The 16,864-nt window shown below is 46.3% G+C and overlaps 1 protein-coding gene across 7 annotated transcripts in view; it reads right to left on the bottom strand.

Moving 5' to 3' along the window:
- The window catches only part of TLN2 (talin 2), a 502,016-nt gene that overhangs the window by 56,036 nt on the left and 429,116 nt on the right, over positions 1-16,864 (bottom strand). For all 7 annotated transcript variants that reach the window (XM_044925074.2, XM_044925075.2, XM_044925072.2 and 4 more), the window contains 4 exons: positions 15,210-15,356; positions 10,688-10,789; positions 8,150-8,269; positions 97-243 (listed from right to left, as the gene is read on the bottom strand). In XM_044925074.2, coding sequence (XP_044781009.2) covers positions 97-243; positions 8,150-8,269; positions 10,688-10,789; positions 15,210-15,356 — 516 coding nt within the window. The remainder of the gene's footprint in view (positions 1-96; positions 244-8,149; positions 8,270-10,687; positions 10,790-15,209; positions 15,357-16,864) is intronic.

Here is a 16,864-nt window from a genome sequence, read left to right as displayed (position 1 = left end):
TGACTGGGCTGGCTGGTTTTGGGCTTGGTTGCCTGGTCTGTGCCTGGGCACAGCTGGGTGCCATCGTGCCTGCCTGGCCTGAGGGCTGCTCCTTACCTTCTCTGTGACAGTGCGGGCACACTCAATCAGCTCCCTCTTGGTGTAGCTGTCCGTGGGGCACACCTGGAGGGCCCCCGCCTTCTGCACCAGGAAGATGCAGCCGTGGCCCAGGTCCTGTACCCGAGTGCGAATCTGGAAGCCGATCTGTGGAGGCAAGTCCGGGGTGGGGAGGCAAAGTATGATAGCCCTGCCGTCGAGGTCTTCCCTCCGTGGAAAATTTCTCCTATGTCCTAGGGGAGCCTGGCTAGGAAAATTCCACTGCTATTAGGAGCCTGTGTTTGGTGAACTATGGAATTTGGTTGGGTTTGCTTCCCTTTTTAGAGACTGTAAAATGCCCACAGTCCCCAGTAAGCAAGCTTGGTAATATTTGTTACCTTTTCTGCTGCATTGCTTATCTGTATCCTGAGCCACTAAGGAAGAATGTTAATTAGATGAACTCTGTGGGATTATTCATTCAACCCGTGTTTATTGAGCCCTTCCTGTGTGTCAGGGCCTCTTTGAAGCAGGCGAGGCATTTAATTTCATTGATTCCTCACAAAAGCCTGGAGAGGGTAATTAGAAGTTCAGAATATACAGCTTTAGTATAAAGCATATTTTAAAGGGTTCAGATTCTTACAAAATTGCTATGCTTACCAACCAGAACACCTCTTTTCCTCAGCTGTACCACGGAGCGAGAGCAGCCGTGTTGGGCCCAGGCTTCCTTTCCAGCAAGCCAGGTTGAGGTTTCCGTAAAAAGTTACACTTTTAGAGCTGCTGGCCCAGCAGGCATGCATGCTTTTAATGACCCCTACGTTGTGTGATCAGAAATGGTAATTTGCTTAAAAAAAGCCAAGTAAGCTCCACTATGGATAAGGTGCCAGCTGTCTCTTTGTGGTGTAATAAATTCCACCTCCATTTCCCAACTATGGTTTTTCTAGTAGTCATGTATGGATGGGGAAGCTGAGCCCTAAAGAAGGCTGAGAGCCAAAGAATTGATGCTTTTGAAATGCTGGGCTGGAGAAGACTCTTGAGAGTCCCTTGGACAGCAGGGAGATCAAACCAGTCAATCCTAAAAATCAACCCTGAATGTTCACTGGAAGGACTGATGCTGAAGCTGTAACTCCAATACTTTGGCCACCTGATGCGAAGAGCCAACTCATTGGAAAAGACCCTGATACTGGGAAAGATTGAAGGCAAAGGAGAAGGGAGTGACAGAGGACGAGATGCTTAGATAGCATCAATCACTCAGTGGACATGAATCTGAACAAACCTTGGGAGACAGAGGAGGACAGAAGAGCCTGGTGTGCTACAGTCCATGGGATCGCAAGAGCTGCACAAAACTTAGCGACTGAACAACAGCAAACTATCTCCCAAAGTTTGCATTCTTCTGGCTCCGTTTCACAACAATTTTCATTTTGGTCTGATCAATACAGCCCAGGTAAGCAAATGAACACAGAACAAAATACCCCTAAGCCAAGTGTTATTTTCAAAAATCCACCATAATTAGAAGCTGGGTGCTTATCCTTCCAGCATCTCTCAAGAAGAGTTATTCAGAGAGTCCAGGTTTTATGACTAAAATCTGGGAACTCACACACCTGGGAATTTGAGCTACCTGGATGCAGTCTTCCAACATCATCCCGTGTGTCAGAGTTGAAGAAAGGGTGATTCCGGGGAGTGAGGAGGCTGCAACTGCTCACTCTGCTATAGACAGACATAATGCTTTCAGGGGAAAAGGTTATTCCCTTAACCCTCTGAGGCCCAAAGGACGTTTAAATCCATTTGGTAATGCATTCTCCTGCCTAGGAAGTGAGCTTCTGCTCTTTGGGGTGTCTTCTAATCACACATGAGCAGGTGCTACTAAAGCTCTGTAATTAGGCAGGGCTTCTTGTTGACCGTCTCCACATGGAATGAGACACGAGGATCAGGCCAGGATCGTGCAACCAGATAGCTCTGAAAACACATCTGGACTAGTGCAGCATCAAGGTCACCATTGAGAACAAGAGAGGCTTGAATTCAGCCCACACAGTGGCAATGCCATTTAAGTGCATCTCTTTGCTGGGCATGTCTGCTGGTTTAAACATAAGGTCAAGCTGAAGCAGGGGGATGCCCCAGTAAAGACTATTCTCAGTCTGGCTCTTGAGGCTTTTCAGACCCATATGGTGTAACCCTAAGTTCTCAAGAGTCAGAGCAAGGGACTTCCCTGGTAGCCCCGTGGTTAAAAATCTGCCTGCCAATGCAGGGGACACAGGTTCAATCCTTGGTCCAGGAAGATTCCACATGCCAAGGAGAAACTAAACCTGTGTGCCACTACTGAGCCCTAGAGCCCATGCTCTGCAACAAGAGAAGCCAGTGCACCACAACAAGAGAAAGCCTGCGTGTGGCAAAGAAGACCCAGCACAGCCAAAAATAAACAAACAAATGAAATTTAAAATTAAAAAGAAAAGAGTCAGAGCTAACCCAAAGGTAAGAGCTCTGCTGTCAAGGATGAGCACAGGTCTTTAAGGAGCAAGACACTAACAGGGAAGTCAAGTAAGGGGGGGGGGGGAGGGGGATGGAGAAAGAAACAATCACAGACTTTCAAAATAAACAGACCTCATGAGTTCAGTCTTCCCATTTTACAGATGAGGAGACTGAGGCCCAGAGAAGTGCTGTGATTAGCCCAAGATCACACAGCCAATCCCTCACAAAGCCAAATGACAATCTAAGTCTTTCATCCCAAGCACGGTGCACTGTTCATTAGATCAGTGTTTTTCTAATTTGATTTTTTTTTTCCACTTAGCAGAACCCTTTCCCACTCCCCAACAAAATCTTTCATGGAAACTCAACATCTAAAACTTAAGGAACTTGTTATTACTATACTCTTTCTTTGGAGTTAAAATTTATATTCTTGACTCAAAAAGTCAACAGTTGAGGCTAAGTGATCCAAACGTGGGATTATAAAGGCCAGTTACTGCCTTGGCCACCGACCTGTTTCTGTATTTTGCCCTGCTTGCATGGTGTGGAGGATACTGGCCTGTGCATAAAGCAAAAGGGGAGCATTTTCTTACAGATCCCTGGCCACCCCAGACCGAGCAGATGCCGTGCCAACCGGAGGCCAGCACAAAACCACCCATGCCCCAGGGCAAGGCAGGGGGGGTGGCAGTGTATGTTTAAAAGGGAAACTCAAGTCAAACGTGCAGAACTTCCAGAGCACCAGCTGTGTGAGGGTTCTAGAGAATGTGGTGTGAGGCTACTGTGTCAGAAAAGACCTGGTTTCCAGAAGAGCCTTCTCCAGGCACCTCTCCTGCTCCCTGTACAGAGCTGAGCCTGGGCTTTCTGTTTGCAGAATGACAGGGCACTGGGACAACCACAGGCCACTGAAATCACCCCCCAGTCACATGGGGGTGGAAGGGAGGAGGCACCCACTCCTGAGCCGTTCCAAACCTGATATCTATGGGCTGACATGATAAATGGTGGGAAGACACCCCCTCACCCCCCCGCCACCGCGACCCACTCATGTTCTCGTAGCCCCCTCAGAAGGCTGTGCTATAAAAACACCCCAACATCCTGACGTTCAGCCTCCTTCCTGGTGATGACATCACGTTTGTAGCAAGCAATCCTCTAAATACAACTACGGAGCTGGCACAGTGGTCCCCAGTTAGGAAGCCCAAGGAAGACCAGCACCAGAAAGCAAAGGGATGAGACCAAATGAATTCAACAACAGAAAAGCTTTGGAGTCCTTAGTCAACCCTGGGCTTCGTCCTGGAGTCTGGGTCTGTGCTAGATCACATGACTATCTTCTATAGCCTGGCGCAGGGCAAAGAGCACAAACTTTGATCCCCACTAAACCTGGGTTCGAATCCTGACTTTTCTGTCTACACAATAACTTGTTACCTTATTACACTTGAAACATTCACTTACTCCAAAAAGTTATTTAAAAACAGGGCTTCGGACTTCCCTGGTGGTTCAGTGGTTAAGAATCCATCTGCCAATGTCGAGGACACAGGTTCAATCCCTGCTCCGGGAAGATTCCACATGCTGCCGGGCAACTAAGCCCGTGTACCTAGAGCCCTTGTTCTCAACAAGAGAAGGCACGGAAATGAGAAGGCTGCTCATTGCACCTACAGAGAGGCCCCGCTCACTGCAATTAGAGAAAGCCTGCGTGCAGCAATGGAGACCAGTGCAGTCATAAGGAAGTCAAATTTTAAAAGGAGGGTGGGTTCAACACTAACTATTGCAGCTGTGTGGCCCTGGGCACTTCTCAGAGTTCCTTGAGTCTCCTTCGTTTGCTTATCTACAAAATGGGAAGGGCGAATGATTCTCGCCTTACACACTGCAGTTGAGGGAAGATGGGCCAGAGCCCATCACACCATCTGTGCCATATGGATTGGATAAATGGTTCGCATATTCCTATCTGTCTCCACGGGCACACGGGTTAGTGAAGGACACCAGAATCAACACACTCAATGCTACTGCAATTTCACGGGAGGTTTTGTACCGCTGGAGGAACATCCTAAAAGGGAATGCATTTTGAAAGGCTGTTTCAGATAAGGGCTTTAAAAATGCTAAGCTTCTCAAAGCAACACTAAACTTCTCAGCCAACAGGACTAACGCCTTCCACCTCCCACCTCCCCGCCCCCAGTGATCCAACTCATCACCAGTGTTTATTATAAAGGAATGTTGCTCCAAGACATGAAACTTGGAGTTTGAAATTGGCAACTTGAGTCAAGCAATACTTAAACCTCAAGAAAAACCCTCAATTCCCCCATCCTGCCCAAATAAAAGTAAAATGGAGAAGATTGTCTCCTGGTTTTGTGCCTTGCGGGAAATTTGAAGCCTGGCTTTCATGAAGTTCTGGCTCTCATTTCAATTGGAGGGAGTCTAAGAAACACTGATCCATCATCTTTTACTGCCTCAAACTAAACAAAATGTACAGATTTTTCTCAGGCTTCAAGATCAATTACATCGGAAACCAGGTCAAGTGCAATTTGCCTGGGAGAGCTTGTGGAAGTTGGAAAGGCAGTAATGGATGTTATCTGACAAACTACAGTTTCTCCTGAGACAGAAAATATGGCAGGGAAAACCAGCGTGTAGAGCAGAAGCAGGGCATTGCTTTCCCACCTACAGAAAGTGTGCCTTGGAGTGGAAAGTTTTAGGGACGTCTAGAGTGGATGCCCATCCCATCTGGGGGAGAGGGCTGTGGTTCTCACCACGGGCTCTTGACAAATGTTCCTGCCAGCTTTTAAGACACCAGTGTTATGAGTGGTTACAGCAACGTGCTCTCAGACACGGCACCATCATCACTAAACCTTTCCACAGTATTTACATTCAGTAGCCGGTGGCTCACGGGGTTTGTATCTTTTTCCTTCTTTTTTTAAAAAGAGGAAGTGCAGTTACAGTGTAGTGTTAGTTGCTCAGTTGTGTCTGACTCTTTGCAACCTCACGGACTGTAGCCTGCCAGGCTCCTCTGTCCGTGGGATTCTCCAGGCAAGAATACTGGATTGCCACTCCCGTCTCCACAGGATCTTCCTCTGGGTCTCCTGCATTGCAGGCAGATTCTTTACCATCTGAGCTACAGGGAAGTCCCTTTAAAAAGAGGAAGTGCATCATAAAATGCCAAGCTGCCAGAGAGTTTTAACTTTTCTGGAGAAGTTATTGCAGAGATGTTAGCAAAAGTTTTGAATTTTCCATGGAAAAACTAGCAGATACAAAGCTCCGGCTTGATGTTCAGAGGGCAGAGCCAGGACTTTTCCTGTCATTGTCACATTCTGGAAAAGCCCAAAATGCTGACTCGGCAGAGCAGACGGCAGGCCCGCAGTGAAGGGGGCAGCTTCTTACTTGCCCTGGATATAAATATTTTCACATGCTGTGATGTGGGGCTCTCTTGGGTATACACATAGTTCCACAGTCTTGGGGAAAAACTCTACATTGCTTCAGGGATCTCCTAGCCTTCTCAGTTTTCCCCCAAATATCTGTCTGGCAAATGCACACAAAGAATTTTCCTTTAGCAAGCCACCGGTAATTTTATATTCTCTCTGCCCCTCTGCGCTCCAGGTCACACTGCTCGTGTGTCTGGAATGTAAAACACATCTCAAGATGTAACGGTAAACAGGGGAAACCTTAATGGAAATGTCAGCTGCCGCCAAGGCAGGGCCAGAATGTAAAGGAACTTGCTGCTTTGCTTTTAGCAATGAAATTTTTTTCCTGGCCTATTTTGTTTCAGTGGTCTGGGCTGCAATTAGAAAACTGTTTGCTTCATACACAGGGTGGGTTGCTAGCTCATAAGAACTCAGATGTGGAAAGTGTTCTATAGATCACGAAGTCTTCACTCAGCAATGCTGTTTAGGCTAGCACTGAAACTCCAGGAGTTGGTGATGGACAGGGAGGCCTGGTGTGCTGCAATTCATGGGGTGGCAAAGAGTCGGACACGACTGAGCAACTGAACTGAACTGAACTGAAACTAACCAAAGAAAAATCATGGAAATTTCATCTTTAAAGATTTCTAGAGACAAGAGATCCAAACCAAACCTCCCTCCACAATCACAGTCTCTTTTAGTTTTCAATCCTCTCGAAAAGCAAAACACTTCTTCCTTTTGTCCAACCAAGCTTTCCCTTACTGTAACAGAAATTCCCTTATGCTTGTTTATGAAATTCAAAATTGCATGTTAATCAAATGAATTATGAGTCTAGTTGCCCTTACTAAAGGGGGGGTTCTGTTTTTTGTTTTTTAAATGATGGGCCTGTGTAAAGAAATCAACGGAATCCTATGTGGGTCTCTGATCATCTTTTTTTTCCTGGTAGTGACTTGACAGACTCATGGCAAATAGAATTATTCATGCTGCAGTCTAAAAACTCAATCATCCTAAAATCTCAAAACGCAGGCACTGTTAGAAACTGAAGTCATCCCATGCTGGATATATATGTATGCAATACATATATATGTGGTACTCCCATTTACATGCATTGTTACAACATACGTTAGAAAGTGATTTGGTTCTGGGTCTTCACTTCAGTAGTGTCGCTGGGAGTCTTGGTGAAGACATGCTTAGACCTGACTCCCAGGAGAAACAGTAACTTGGGGACACTGTCTGTCATCGAAAGGAGAAGGGAAGACCAGCCACAACCTTCTGCCTTGACAGCCTGGTACATCTCAGAATCCCATGGATGTCGTTACTTGTTTTCCCTGGTCCCTGAAATTCACTCCACTGTTCTTTACTGCAAGCTGGTTTGTCTTTCTCTAGGGGGCCTTGCACTGGGTCAGGCCCCTCCCATGTGTTTAACACTGATACAGGTGTAATCAGGGGCCCCAGAGTTTCACCCACCCTGTGTGCTGGTCAATGGACCATTCGATTTCTCAGAGGTATGAGATATGGGACCTCTCAGAGAGTGGCCTCTGGAGTCAATCTTTTGCCACTTTAAGCCTCCTACAGGTATAGGTGTTCCAAGGTGAGTCTGTGTTGGCTGTTAAGGAAAGTGGCTTAGGGAAGACAGGGAGGGAAGGACAAGAAGTCCACAGGGATCCAAGGACAGGGATCTGGATCAGTTCTTCAAAAGTTACCAATACTATTTGGGCAAGACTTTGTTTCACAAAAGCAGGCTGGCTACATAGGTTTTTCTTAAGGGAGGGGTGGGTACATCCCATACTTGTCTTGTCTAATACTTCTGTGAGCCTTTGGAAAATATATAAATAATCGAGTGGGTTGCTAAGCAAGTACAGGAAGTACGAGGACAATGGCAATGTGTGCCCTGCTCTTGGCATCAGGTGATGGGCTGGGGGACAGGAGACGTGGCAGAAACTGTCAACAGAGTCCTTCTGAAAGCCCACCTCGCCAGGTGGCTCCAGCTCTATGCCCGGCAGCCTTAGGAAGGGCAGCGAGCCTGGAACACAGGCTGGGGCTGCTGGGTGTGAACCTGCGGGGTTGGCAGCAGAGGAGAGGGAACTACGCCTGGCTGTGGCTATCGGGGTGGGGTGTTCTGGAGCGGGGCTGAGCTATGGAGACCGCCCGCCCCTCCCACCCCCACCATCGCCTGGCCGGGGGAGCGGGCACTAGGGTGGGTTTGCTTCTAAAAACAGGGACTTAAGGTGGCAGACCTCCTCTGGTTCCGCCGTGGCTGCTGCCAGCTGGCCCTGGAGAGCCAGGTGCCCATAGTCACTGGTCATTTGTGAAGCCAGTCCTCCCAACTCCTCCGGGTTAGTAACCGACTTAGTCATCTGGAAAAAGAAAACAAGCAAGACACAAACACACACAGACACACAGAGAAAAGCACGTGTTAATACCACTGGGAGCCAAAGGGTCTCATTCACTTTTAAGCTTGTGGCTTGCGTGTGGGGGCTGGACGCTGGAGAGCCCAGTTCAAGCAAAGCCCATGCTGCAGCCCACACGACAGGCCAGCGGGTCCTGGCTGGGTCAAGGCGACATGCTCGGGTTCAGGCTGCGCAGTGTGGAGGCCGGGCCAAGGGGTCCACTCTCTGGGAGGTGAGAGCGGCAGCCTCCACCAGCCCTGCCCTGCGGGGTCACCAGGGGAGCCCCCCTGAGAAACCACAAGGGAGCCCAGCCCTGGGCAGGGTGCACCCCTGGTCATATGCTGCTCCCAGGCTGGTCTGGTCTCTGGGGACCCAGGAGCAGGTGCCATGCCACCGAGAGAGGGCATGAGGACAGGATCATCAGGAAATCATGCCTGCGGTGATGGGTAAGTCTAATGTTCTGGTGGAAGGAACTCACAGAACACAGCTTTGTAATAACACTGCTCTGAAGAATAATGATGCTTCAGTCATAAATTCAATGAGGAGAATACTGTAGCCTAAATGGTCAATTTCTGCCTTTTTTACTCTGAAGATATTCTATAGTTTTCTTCCGCTTCACAGAAAAACTCACCTCAGTGTACTCTACAGAGCTAATGTGCTTGCTTCTGTTTTTTTTTTTTTTTTTCTCCTCTGACAAAAACGCCTCTTGTCTCACAGGGGCAGTCGTAAGCTGCCACCGACAGGTGTCCACGTCCCTGTTGGATCCAAGCCCTCCTCCCTCCGTCCCTCCTGTTCTCTCACTCTGGGTGACCATACTTCCTCACTCTTTGTGGCATTTGAAGTCCTTGATTTTAAAGGACTTGAAAACAAAAATCTGTTCAATGACTACACAACCACTCAAGCTGGACAGGAACGTGGGCCCATCTAAGGCATGTTTACCAGGAAATGTCATAGGCTTTCGGGTAGAGGTGTGGGTTTGCAGGAAATACACACTGCATGCCAAGAGAACAAGGCTGTGCCCAGAGCTGCTCCACGTGACCCTGCGGTGAGGAGCACAATGACCCTGGGGGTTCTCACCCGCCAGGGCTCTTCACCCCTCAAAGCTCTAGCCAGTCCACCCAGGAGCAGCAATACTGGGCTCCTTAGGCGTGTGGACACCGAGGGTCAAGACAGACGGGCTGAGAAACTTTCTTCCAGAAACTCCTGAGGCCACTGAAGACATTTTTGCCCCTTCTGCAATGCACTCCCTGCTCAGAGGAGTCAGCACTGCTGGGCTGCCGGATTTGAGCCACGATGCCCCTAAGCGCTCCTGAGCAGGGCCAGCTCAGGGCCGACTCCAGCCTTCTTCCCGTTGCTGAGATGGGCACTGTTCCTTCCTCTGCAGTCCAAGTCCTTTTCAACAACATTGAGCCTGGCACAACTGCAGAGTTTCTAAGAACAAACAGCTGCCGCCAGGGGAGCCTCTGTGGTCCAAGCTCAACCTCTAGTGGACACATGACTACATGACAAAACCATCCGGAGAGGCGCCCGGCCTGATGGGGCAGGGACCACGAGGTGGCCCAGTCTGGTCCTTGCAACTCAGGCTTAGGTGGCAGCATCTAAGAGGCCATCTCTTAATTTTATCCTGTGACATCTGAGCCTTCAGAAGTTAAGAACTTTCTTACTAGGTCCTCATATTAATGCTTTGAGGACAATACTTTTCTTTCCTTGTACAACTTTTTAACCTATCAAGATAGTATTCACTGACTCTCAATGCCATTTACAGCTAAATATCCATATAATACAATTATGAATACATTACATTTTAGAAACAAAACAAAACAAAAAAGCCACCTCCAAAAGTTACATGCCTTCTGTTGCCAGGAGAAAAAATTTTTCATATAACCACAGCATTTCATTTTGCCTGAAAGACTGTCAATATTGTACTATTCATTACAAGCACTGTCCAAACATTAAAATTTGATTCATCAGACAATGTCAGTTTTGTCTCCAAATGCCTTCGCTTGTACTGTAACTTTAAGCGTTAAAAACATCTCAAATTTTCTGTGAGATAAATAGGATTTCGTTCTTTCTCTGTAACTCGCAACTTCCTTCTCATTTCCTCCCTTCTCTTTGCTCCCCTGTCCTCATGCCCAACTCTCAGTCATTTTCATCTGGAGCTTCTTCATGAGAAGAGTGTCCACTGTGGCCTGTGTCCAGTGGCCTGGGGCTTCTAGACCACAGGCAGCCAGAAAGACCACAGACTGGGACGAAGCTGTGGCCTGGGAGGAACTAGGAACACAGAGGACTGATCTCTCTGCACCACAGACCCCAGACCTGAAGATCCAGTGGTGTGGTGGGTAAAAGCGCAGCCAGTAGCGGCGGAGCAGCCCGTTTTCTTCTTACCATTTCCTGAGCTGTTACCGCGATAGCTTTGGAGTATTTAACCACCGTCGTCTGATAGTCGACAAACGTCCCCTTCGGTTCTGGAGGAGAACCTTCATCCAGCTACAGGGGAGAGGAAAAGAGCCCAAGGGTCATCAGAGGCCTGTTCAACATGAGCTTCATTTTTCAGAATCAGTAACTTGGGAAAAATGGAGAGGCCTGCAGAGTTTTTTGGTCCAGAGTCAACAGAATCCCCCAGCTTCTGTGATAGGGACTTCTGTGACAGAGGGGCACACAAGGTACTCAGGGCACACAGACAAGGAGAGGCTCCCCGTTTGTTGGAGGAGAGTGGCAGGGCTGTCTGGAGGAATGGTGCTCCGGTCAAGTCTTACCAGGCAAGGAGTTTGCCATACACAAAAGGTGGGGAAGGAGTCTCAAGGAGCGGGATCAGCACTCAAGCACACGGGGAGGTGGGTGTGAGGAAAGTCAGAATGGAGAACAAAGAGCTGGGGGAGGACAGACCCTCCATCACAAAGGGCTTTCCTAGGAACGGTGTAGCCCAAAGATGTCTATGCCCTAGAACCCTTGCTTCTGATCTACCTTGGGGAAGAGAAGGAGGTGGAAACATAGGAAGAACTTGTTTATCTGACTCTAGCACCACAAGAATTGAGAGATCAGTGTGGAGGGGAAGGGATAGAGAAGTGGGTCGGGGGTCTGCCCCTTGAAGGGCTGGAGATTTTACTGGCTCAGAAGACTTGATTTGAGACCTGGTTCCGAGACTTGTGAATGGGCCTCAAGCTGGGTATTTAAACTGGTTCTCTGGTCTTTCACTGGAAATTTCAAAGCTCATCATAAGGTTGTAATAAAGACCAACTGAGACGATACCCCATCTACATGAATGGAGTGGAGAGGATAAGCATGATAATGAAGGTGATGATGGTGATAAAGTCCATGATGGTTATGAGGAAGGCAACCCATCCTCAGCACCACCATCATCATGACTGTCACCACTGATTGCCAAACAATATTCTAGGTGAGGAGGCAAGGTGAACAGAAATGTATACAGCAAGAGAGAGCAGTGAACAGGAGAGGGCTGTGGAGGGGGTGGGAATCAGGCTGGACGTATTTAATGAAGAACTTTGCAATCATGAAGAAAATGGTGGGATCTGCAGTAGGCAATGATCTATCTGAGAAGGTCTCCCTGGCAGCTCTCTGCTAGACAGTCTTCAGTCTGGGAAGACACTAGGGAGCACAGAGCAATTAGGAAAAGGTCAGATGGAGTCTTCAATAGGAGCTACTTATCGTGAGCAGATCGCTGCTACAATGCGAGTTGAGTGAATGCGTCACTGTAGCCTAGTATAATGTGCCTGCATAAACTGGATGTCATGGCTACTAAACCAACAACACAAACTCCAGGATAGACTTTTTTTTTGTTTCTTTATCAGGAGATAGGAGACCTCACTGGTCAAATGAGGACTGAGGTGTGGACTCACACACTCAGTATAAATTAACTGGGCATCTCGTAAGGGTCAGGCCATGTGCTGGGAACCTCCATATGAGATGTGGTATAACTGCAAATGTGCCCGGATGTTGGAGCTAGACGGCAGCTTAGAACACAGTGTCCACGGGCTGCCATGATGAACCTTTTCCCAGTGTGAAGACAATGAAAGCAGTAAGAACAAAGAAGTGACTATTTTAAAAAATAGGATTTAAAATTCATTTAGTTGAAAGAACTTTCCTTCATTCTGAAATTATAGTCTATTTTTTTTTTTTGGCGTTAACATGGCCTTTATTTTATGGAATATTACTGATGTAGATACCAAGGGTTTTGTTTGTTTTGTTTCTTTAATTACCTTCCTTGACCAAAAGGAAAAAAAAATATCTCCCAAACACAAAAGCAAACAAAGAAAAGTGACTTGATCATAAAATCCCCAAGACTGAGACTAAGCTCATTGAATGGAGGAAAACAAGGTTTAGAAAGCTTGAGTAATTTGCCCAAGGTTACCCAGAAAGCTTATTACTTCATGGTAACCTATTAATTCTCAAACCTTCTGTGCTTATATACAGAGAGAAAAGTTTCAAAGAGATCCTCCAGAGCAGAGGCTCTAAAAGTGTCAAGAACTGTACCCGAGTTAGAATTAACTTTGTGTACACTTGGGTTTTTTCTGTCACTCACTGCCTTTTGGAACTTCAGACAATGATTCTAATAGTATGTCACTGTTTTAACCAAATAACCCAAGCTCAGAAAATGACATATTTATGTAATATATACTTATATAATGTGTTGCTGCTTAGGTGATCAAAAGACCTGAGATATCACTTAATACAGAGTTCCCAGCGATGAGCGGGCCTGGGTGGGCTTAGCAAAGGAAAGAGACACTGTGTGGTACCTGGGATGTAAGGTCAGGGTAGATAGGCGTTCAGGAGCATCAATGAAATCCCAATCATAGTAAGTCTCCTACATATGAAGGAAATCTAGTCCAAGAGCGTGTTTGTAAGTCCAGTTTGTTTTAACTCCAACAAAGTTAGCCTTGGTAACCAACTAACACAATCAACTATATAGCACTGTACACTATAATAGGTTTATAATACTTTTTACACAAATAATACATAAAAACAAAAAATAAACATTTAAAATCTTACAGTGCAGTACCTAGAAAAGTACAGTAGTACTTTACAACAGCTGGCATACCAGGGCTGGCATCGAGTGAACAGGCAAGAAGAGTTACTACTGGAGAAGAGAGAGGAGGTAGGAGATGATAGAGCTGAAGGATCATCAGCAGAAAGAGATGGAGGGCAAGCTGCAATTTCACTCATGCCCTACGCTGATGGCACAGGTTCTGGTTCCTTGCTGGAACCAGATGCATGTTTGCAACTTGAAGGCTCATTCATATATAGGGGACTTACTGTATATACTTTGCAGAACTGAGGGGGGAAAATCCCTCTGCTCATAGCCTCGGGGGCTCATGTTATTAGCAGTTCCTAATTATTGCCCTCAGGTAACACCAGGCCTATTCCCCAGCACTTCCAAAAGAATCCAGTGTGTCCTGGGCTGAGAGCAGAGCTGTTATACCCCTGAAATCAGACAGTACAAGGGCCACTTTCCTTCTTGAAGAGCTATCACAATATGCAAGGCTCAAAGGCTATCAAAAAAGACTTCCCTCTTCTAGGGATTTATGCAACACTTCCCTATAATAAGAGTGATGGTGAAAAGCACCTTCTAAGAAGGAAAAGATTATCATTTGACTTTCTAATTTGTACCTTGAGTTGCATTATTTAATATCTTTGGTAGATACAGGGCTTAATTTCAAAGTTTCGTTGTTCTGATTTTCTAAAAATCAAACAAGCCCACTAAGACTTAACTAAGGGCCTTGAGGAAGCGAATTCCATTCATTTTCTGCCAAACTATCCAAAGCTGAGGCATGAGAAGCCCATAGCAGAAACTACTGGAGTGCTTTGACAAGGCAAGCTTGGGGTCTCTGAGGGATCCCAGCATCCCAGCCCAGCTTGGGATGTTATCAGTCTGATAATGTCTGCATAATGTTTAATGGGAATTATCCTAATGATAGTTTCAGGCTATCATCTCTTTACAGAGATACACACCAACCAATCTTCTCTAAATTAGCAATTAAAGACCACTTATTATCCTGAAAAACCACATTAGTTATTCACCATTGACAATGGACATTCCAAAACACAGATGAAGTCTGCAGTTCTTGGCTACGCTATCAGAGAATGGCAATTAGATGCTGATTAAGAGTTGTTCATTCTAATGAGCAGCAAGCTGGCACGACTAGGGAAGGATTCCTTGGGGACAGAGCATGAGATACTGTCCAGTCATCCTTTCCTACTGACCCAACTCAACTGAAGGGTCACTGGAGAAGAATTGATACCTCTGACATCTCTGTCTGCTGTTCTCTGAGGGTTTTACACTTCCCATTTCAGTGGTCTCTGCAACGGGTTAGATGCCAGAACCATGGGGATATTTTTTTAAATACTAGGATACATGTTAAAAATAAACAAAGTAAAATAGATTAAATTAAATTAAAAAAATACTAGGATCCACCACCCCACAGAGATTCCAAGGGATTAGGGCTGGGAGAGAGTCGAGGGATGTACATTCTAAAATGTTCCCAGGGACTCCAAGGGAGCCATTTTGAAGACCAGCACTTGGGAATCGTGTCATTACTTCATTTTAGAGTTTGCTCCCTACAACAACTCTATGAGGTGGACAGGGAAGGTAAATAATTACTTCCATCTTATAAGTGAGGGGACCAAGGATGCCTTCTCCATTTTTCCCCTATGTAAATGTGGAAGGAAGGCTTACAAAAGTAATGAATGAGTAATAAAGAATGAAGAGTATGCTAGACATTTGATAGAATATTTGTACATTAAGCAGACCCCTCAAGAAAAGAGGAGGCTTGGTGGTGTCAGCCTGGACTGCCAGCTCCTTAGAGAAAAACGTCTGGGACCAAGTTCAAGGGAGATCTTGGAGGAAACGGAGTTAAGGAGCGTAGGAGGGCGTCTGGGAGCCCAGACCCACCTTGCTCATGGCTTCTGCGATGGCGTCAACCATACCTCCCACCAACCCCACTTCACTGGCAGCTTCATTCAGCGTCACCATGATGTCGTCCACGGCCTCTTTCATGAGCTGGGCGGCCTCCGTGATGGCATCGTGGGTGTGCTGTGCCTGAGAAGGAGGGGTCGGAAGAAGAAGATAATTGTAAGCTGTTTCCATAAGCAGAAGACAATGGTGCTTAAGCTCTTAAGAATTACTTCACTTTTTAAAAAAGATAACCTTAAAAAGCAGAATATAAAACTATATTCTCACTATGTAACACAAAAATGTATTCTCTATTTTTTCCTTTCATTATATTTGTATACGTTTCTTTGCCAGATAAATAAAAACCAGAAGGACAAATAGAAAAAAAATCTCTTCTTGGAATCAAAATGGAAAAAACCCCTGCAATTTCAACCAGCATCTTATGACTAATTTTATGTTACTATGTCTAGGGTGGTAGAAAAAGAATGCCACAGATTCCCTAAAAAACAAATTGACAGATTTAATAGGAAAAGAAAAATGATATAAATAAAAAATGTGTTCACAACCAACACTGCTGCTGCTGCTAAGTCACTTCAGTCGTGTCTGACTCTGTGCGACCCCATAGATGGCGGCCCACCAGGCTCCCCCGTCCCTGGGATTCTCCAGGCAAGAACACGAGTGGGTTGCCATTTCCTTCTCCAATGCATGAAAGTGAAAAGTGAAAGGGAAGTCTCTCAGTCATGTCCGACTCTAGCAACCCCATGGACTGCAGCCTACCAGGCTCCTCCGTCCATGGGATTTTCCAGGCAAAAGTACTGGAGTGGGGTGCCATTGCCTTCTCCAACACAACCAACACACTTCTATTCAAAGTTACCCCACACACTAGAATTCCATTTCTATAAACACGACTGGATTATGGAAAAATAAGTACAGACAGGAGAGAGAAACCTGCAAAAGGCTACATGGGCTTTGAAACTGTGTCACACATTATATTTACATGAGGTTGGAGGATGAATGGTGAAAGTTCTCCAGGGACAGACACTCTGCAGGCAAAGCTGGAGTGCTCATGAGTTCCCCTAGACAGTCCTCAGAGAAGCTTTAACAACACGTATGCAGTCCAGAGCAGGCACCGGCGAGTGAGTGCATGAAAGGCTGAAAGAATGGTAGTGCCAGCCTCCTTAGAAAACACCTACGTGACAGCAAGATGAAGTGGGGAAGAGCTAAGGTCCTGAGGTCAGAAAAAATTCTGGGGCTGAAATCTGTCTCCACTGCTAACTAGCTAAGTGGTCTGGGGTGAGGCTTCCTAAGCAAAATAGGAATGATTATAACCATGTTATGCAGTGAAAGTCTAATGAGGTGATATGGTTGCAGGCATCTTATCATTTATAATAAGAGCAGTCTAGTAGGGGACTGTGCCCTTACCCGGGAAATCTGACCTAATGCTGGGCAATTGGTGTCAGGATTCTATCGCACCAGGTACTGGATGCCCCCCCACAGTGGCCACAGCTGCCCTGATGCTCCTCGGAGGAAGATGAACCCTTGAAAAGGACCAAGAAACTGCATCTTTACTTTGGTAGATGAGAAAGTAAGGAAGCCAATAAGAGATGGTAAGTGATAACTCCTTTGCATGATTAAATAAAAGAGAAGAGTTAGGA

The sequence above is a fragment of the Bubalus bubalis genome, chromosome 11, assembly GCF_019923935.1.
Source record: "Bubalus bubalis isolate 160015118507 breed Murrah chromosome 11, NDDB_SH_1, whole genome shotgun sequence".
Lineage (NCBI taxonomy): Eukaryota > Metazoa > Chordata > Mammalia > Artiodactyla > Bovidae > Bubalus > Bubalus bubalis.
This window is presented reverse-complemented; position numbering and strand designations above follow the sequence as displayed.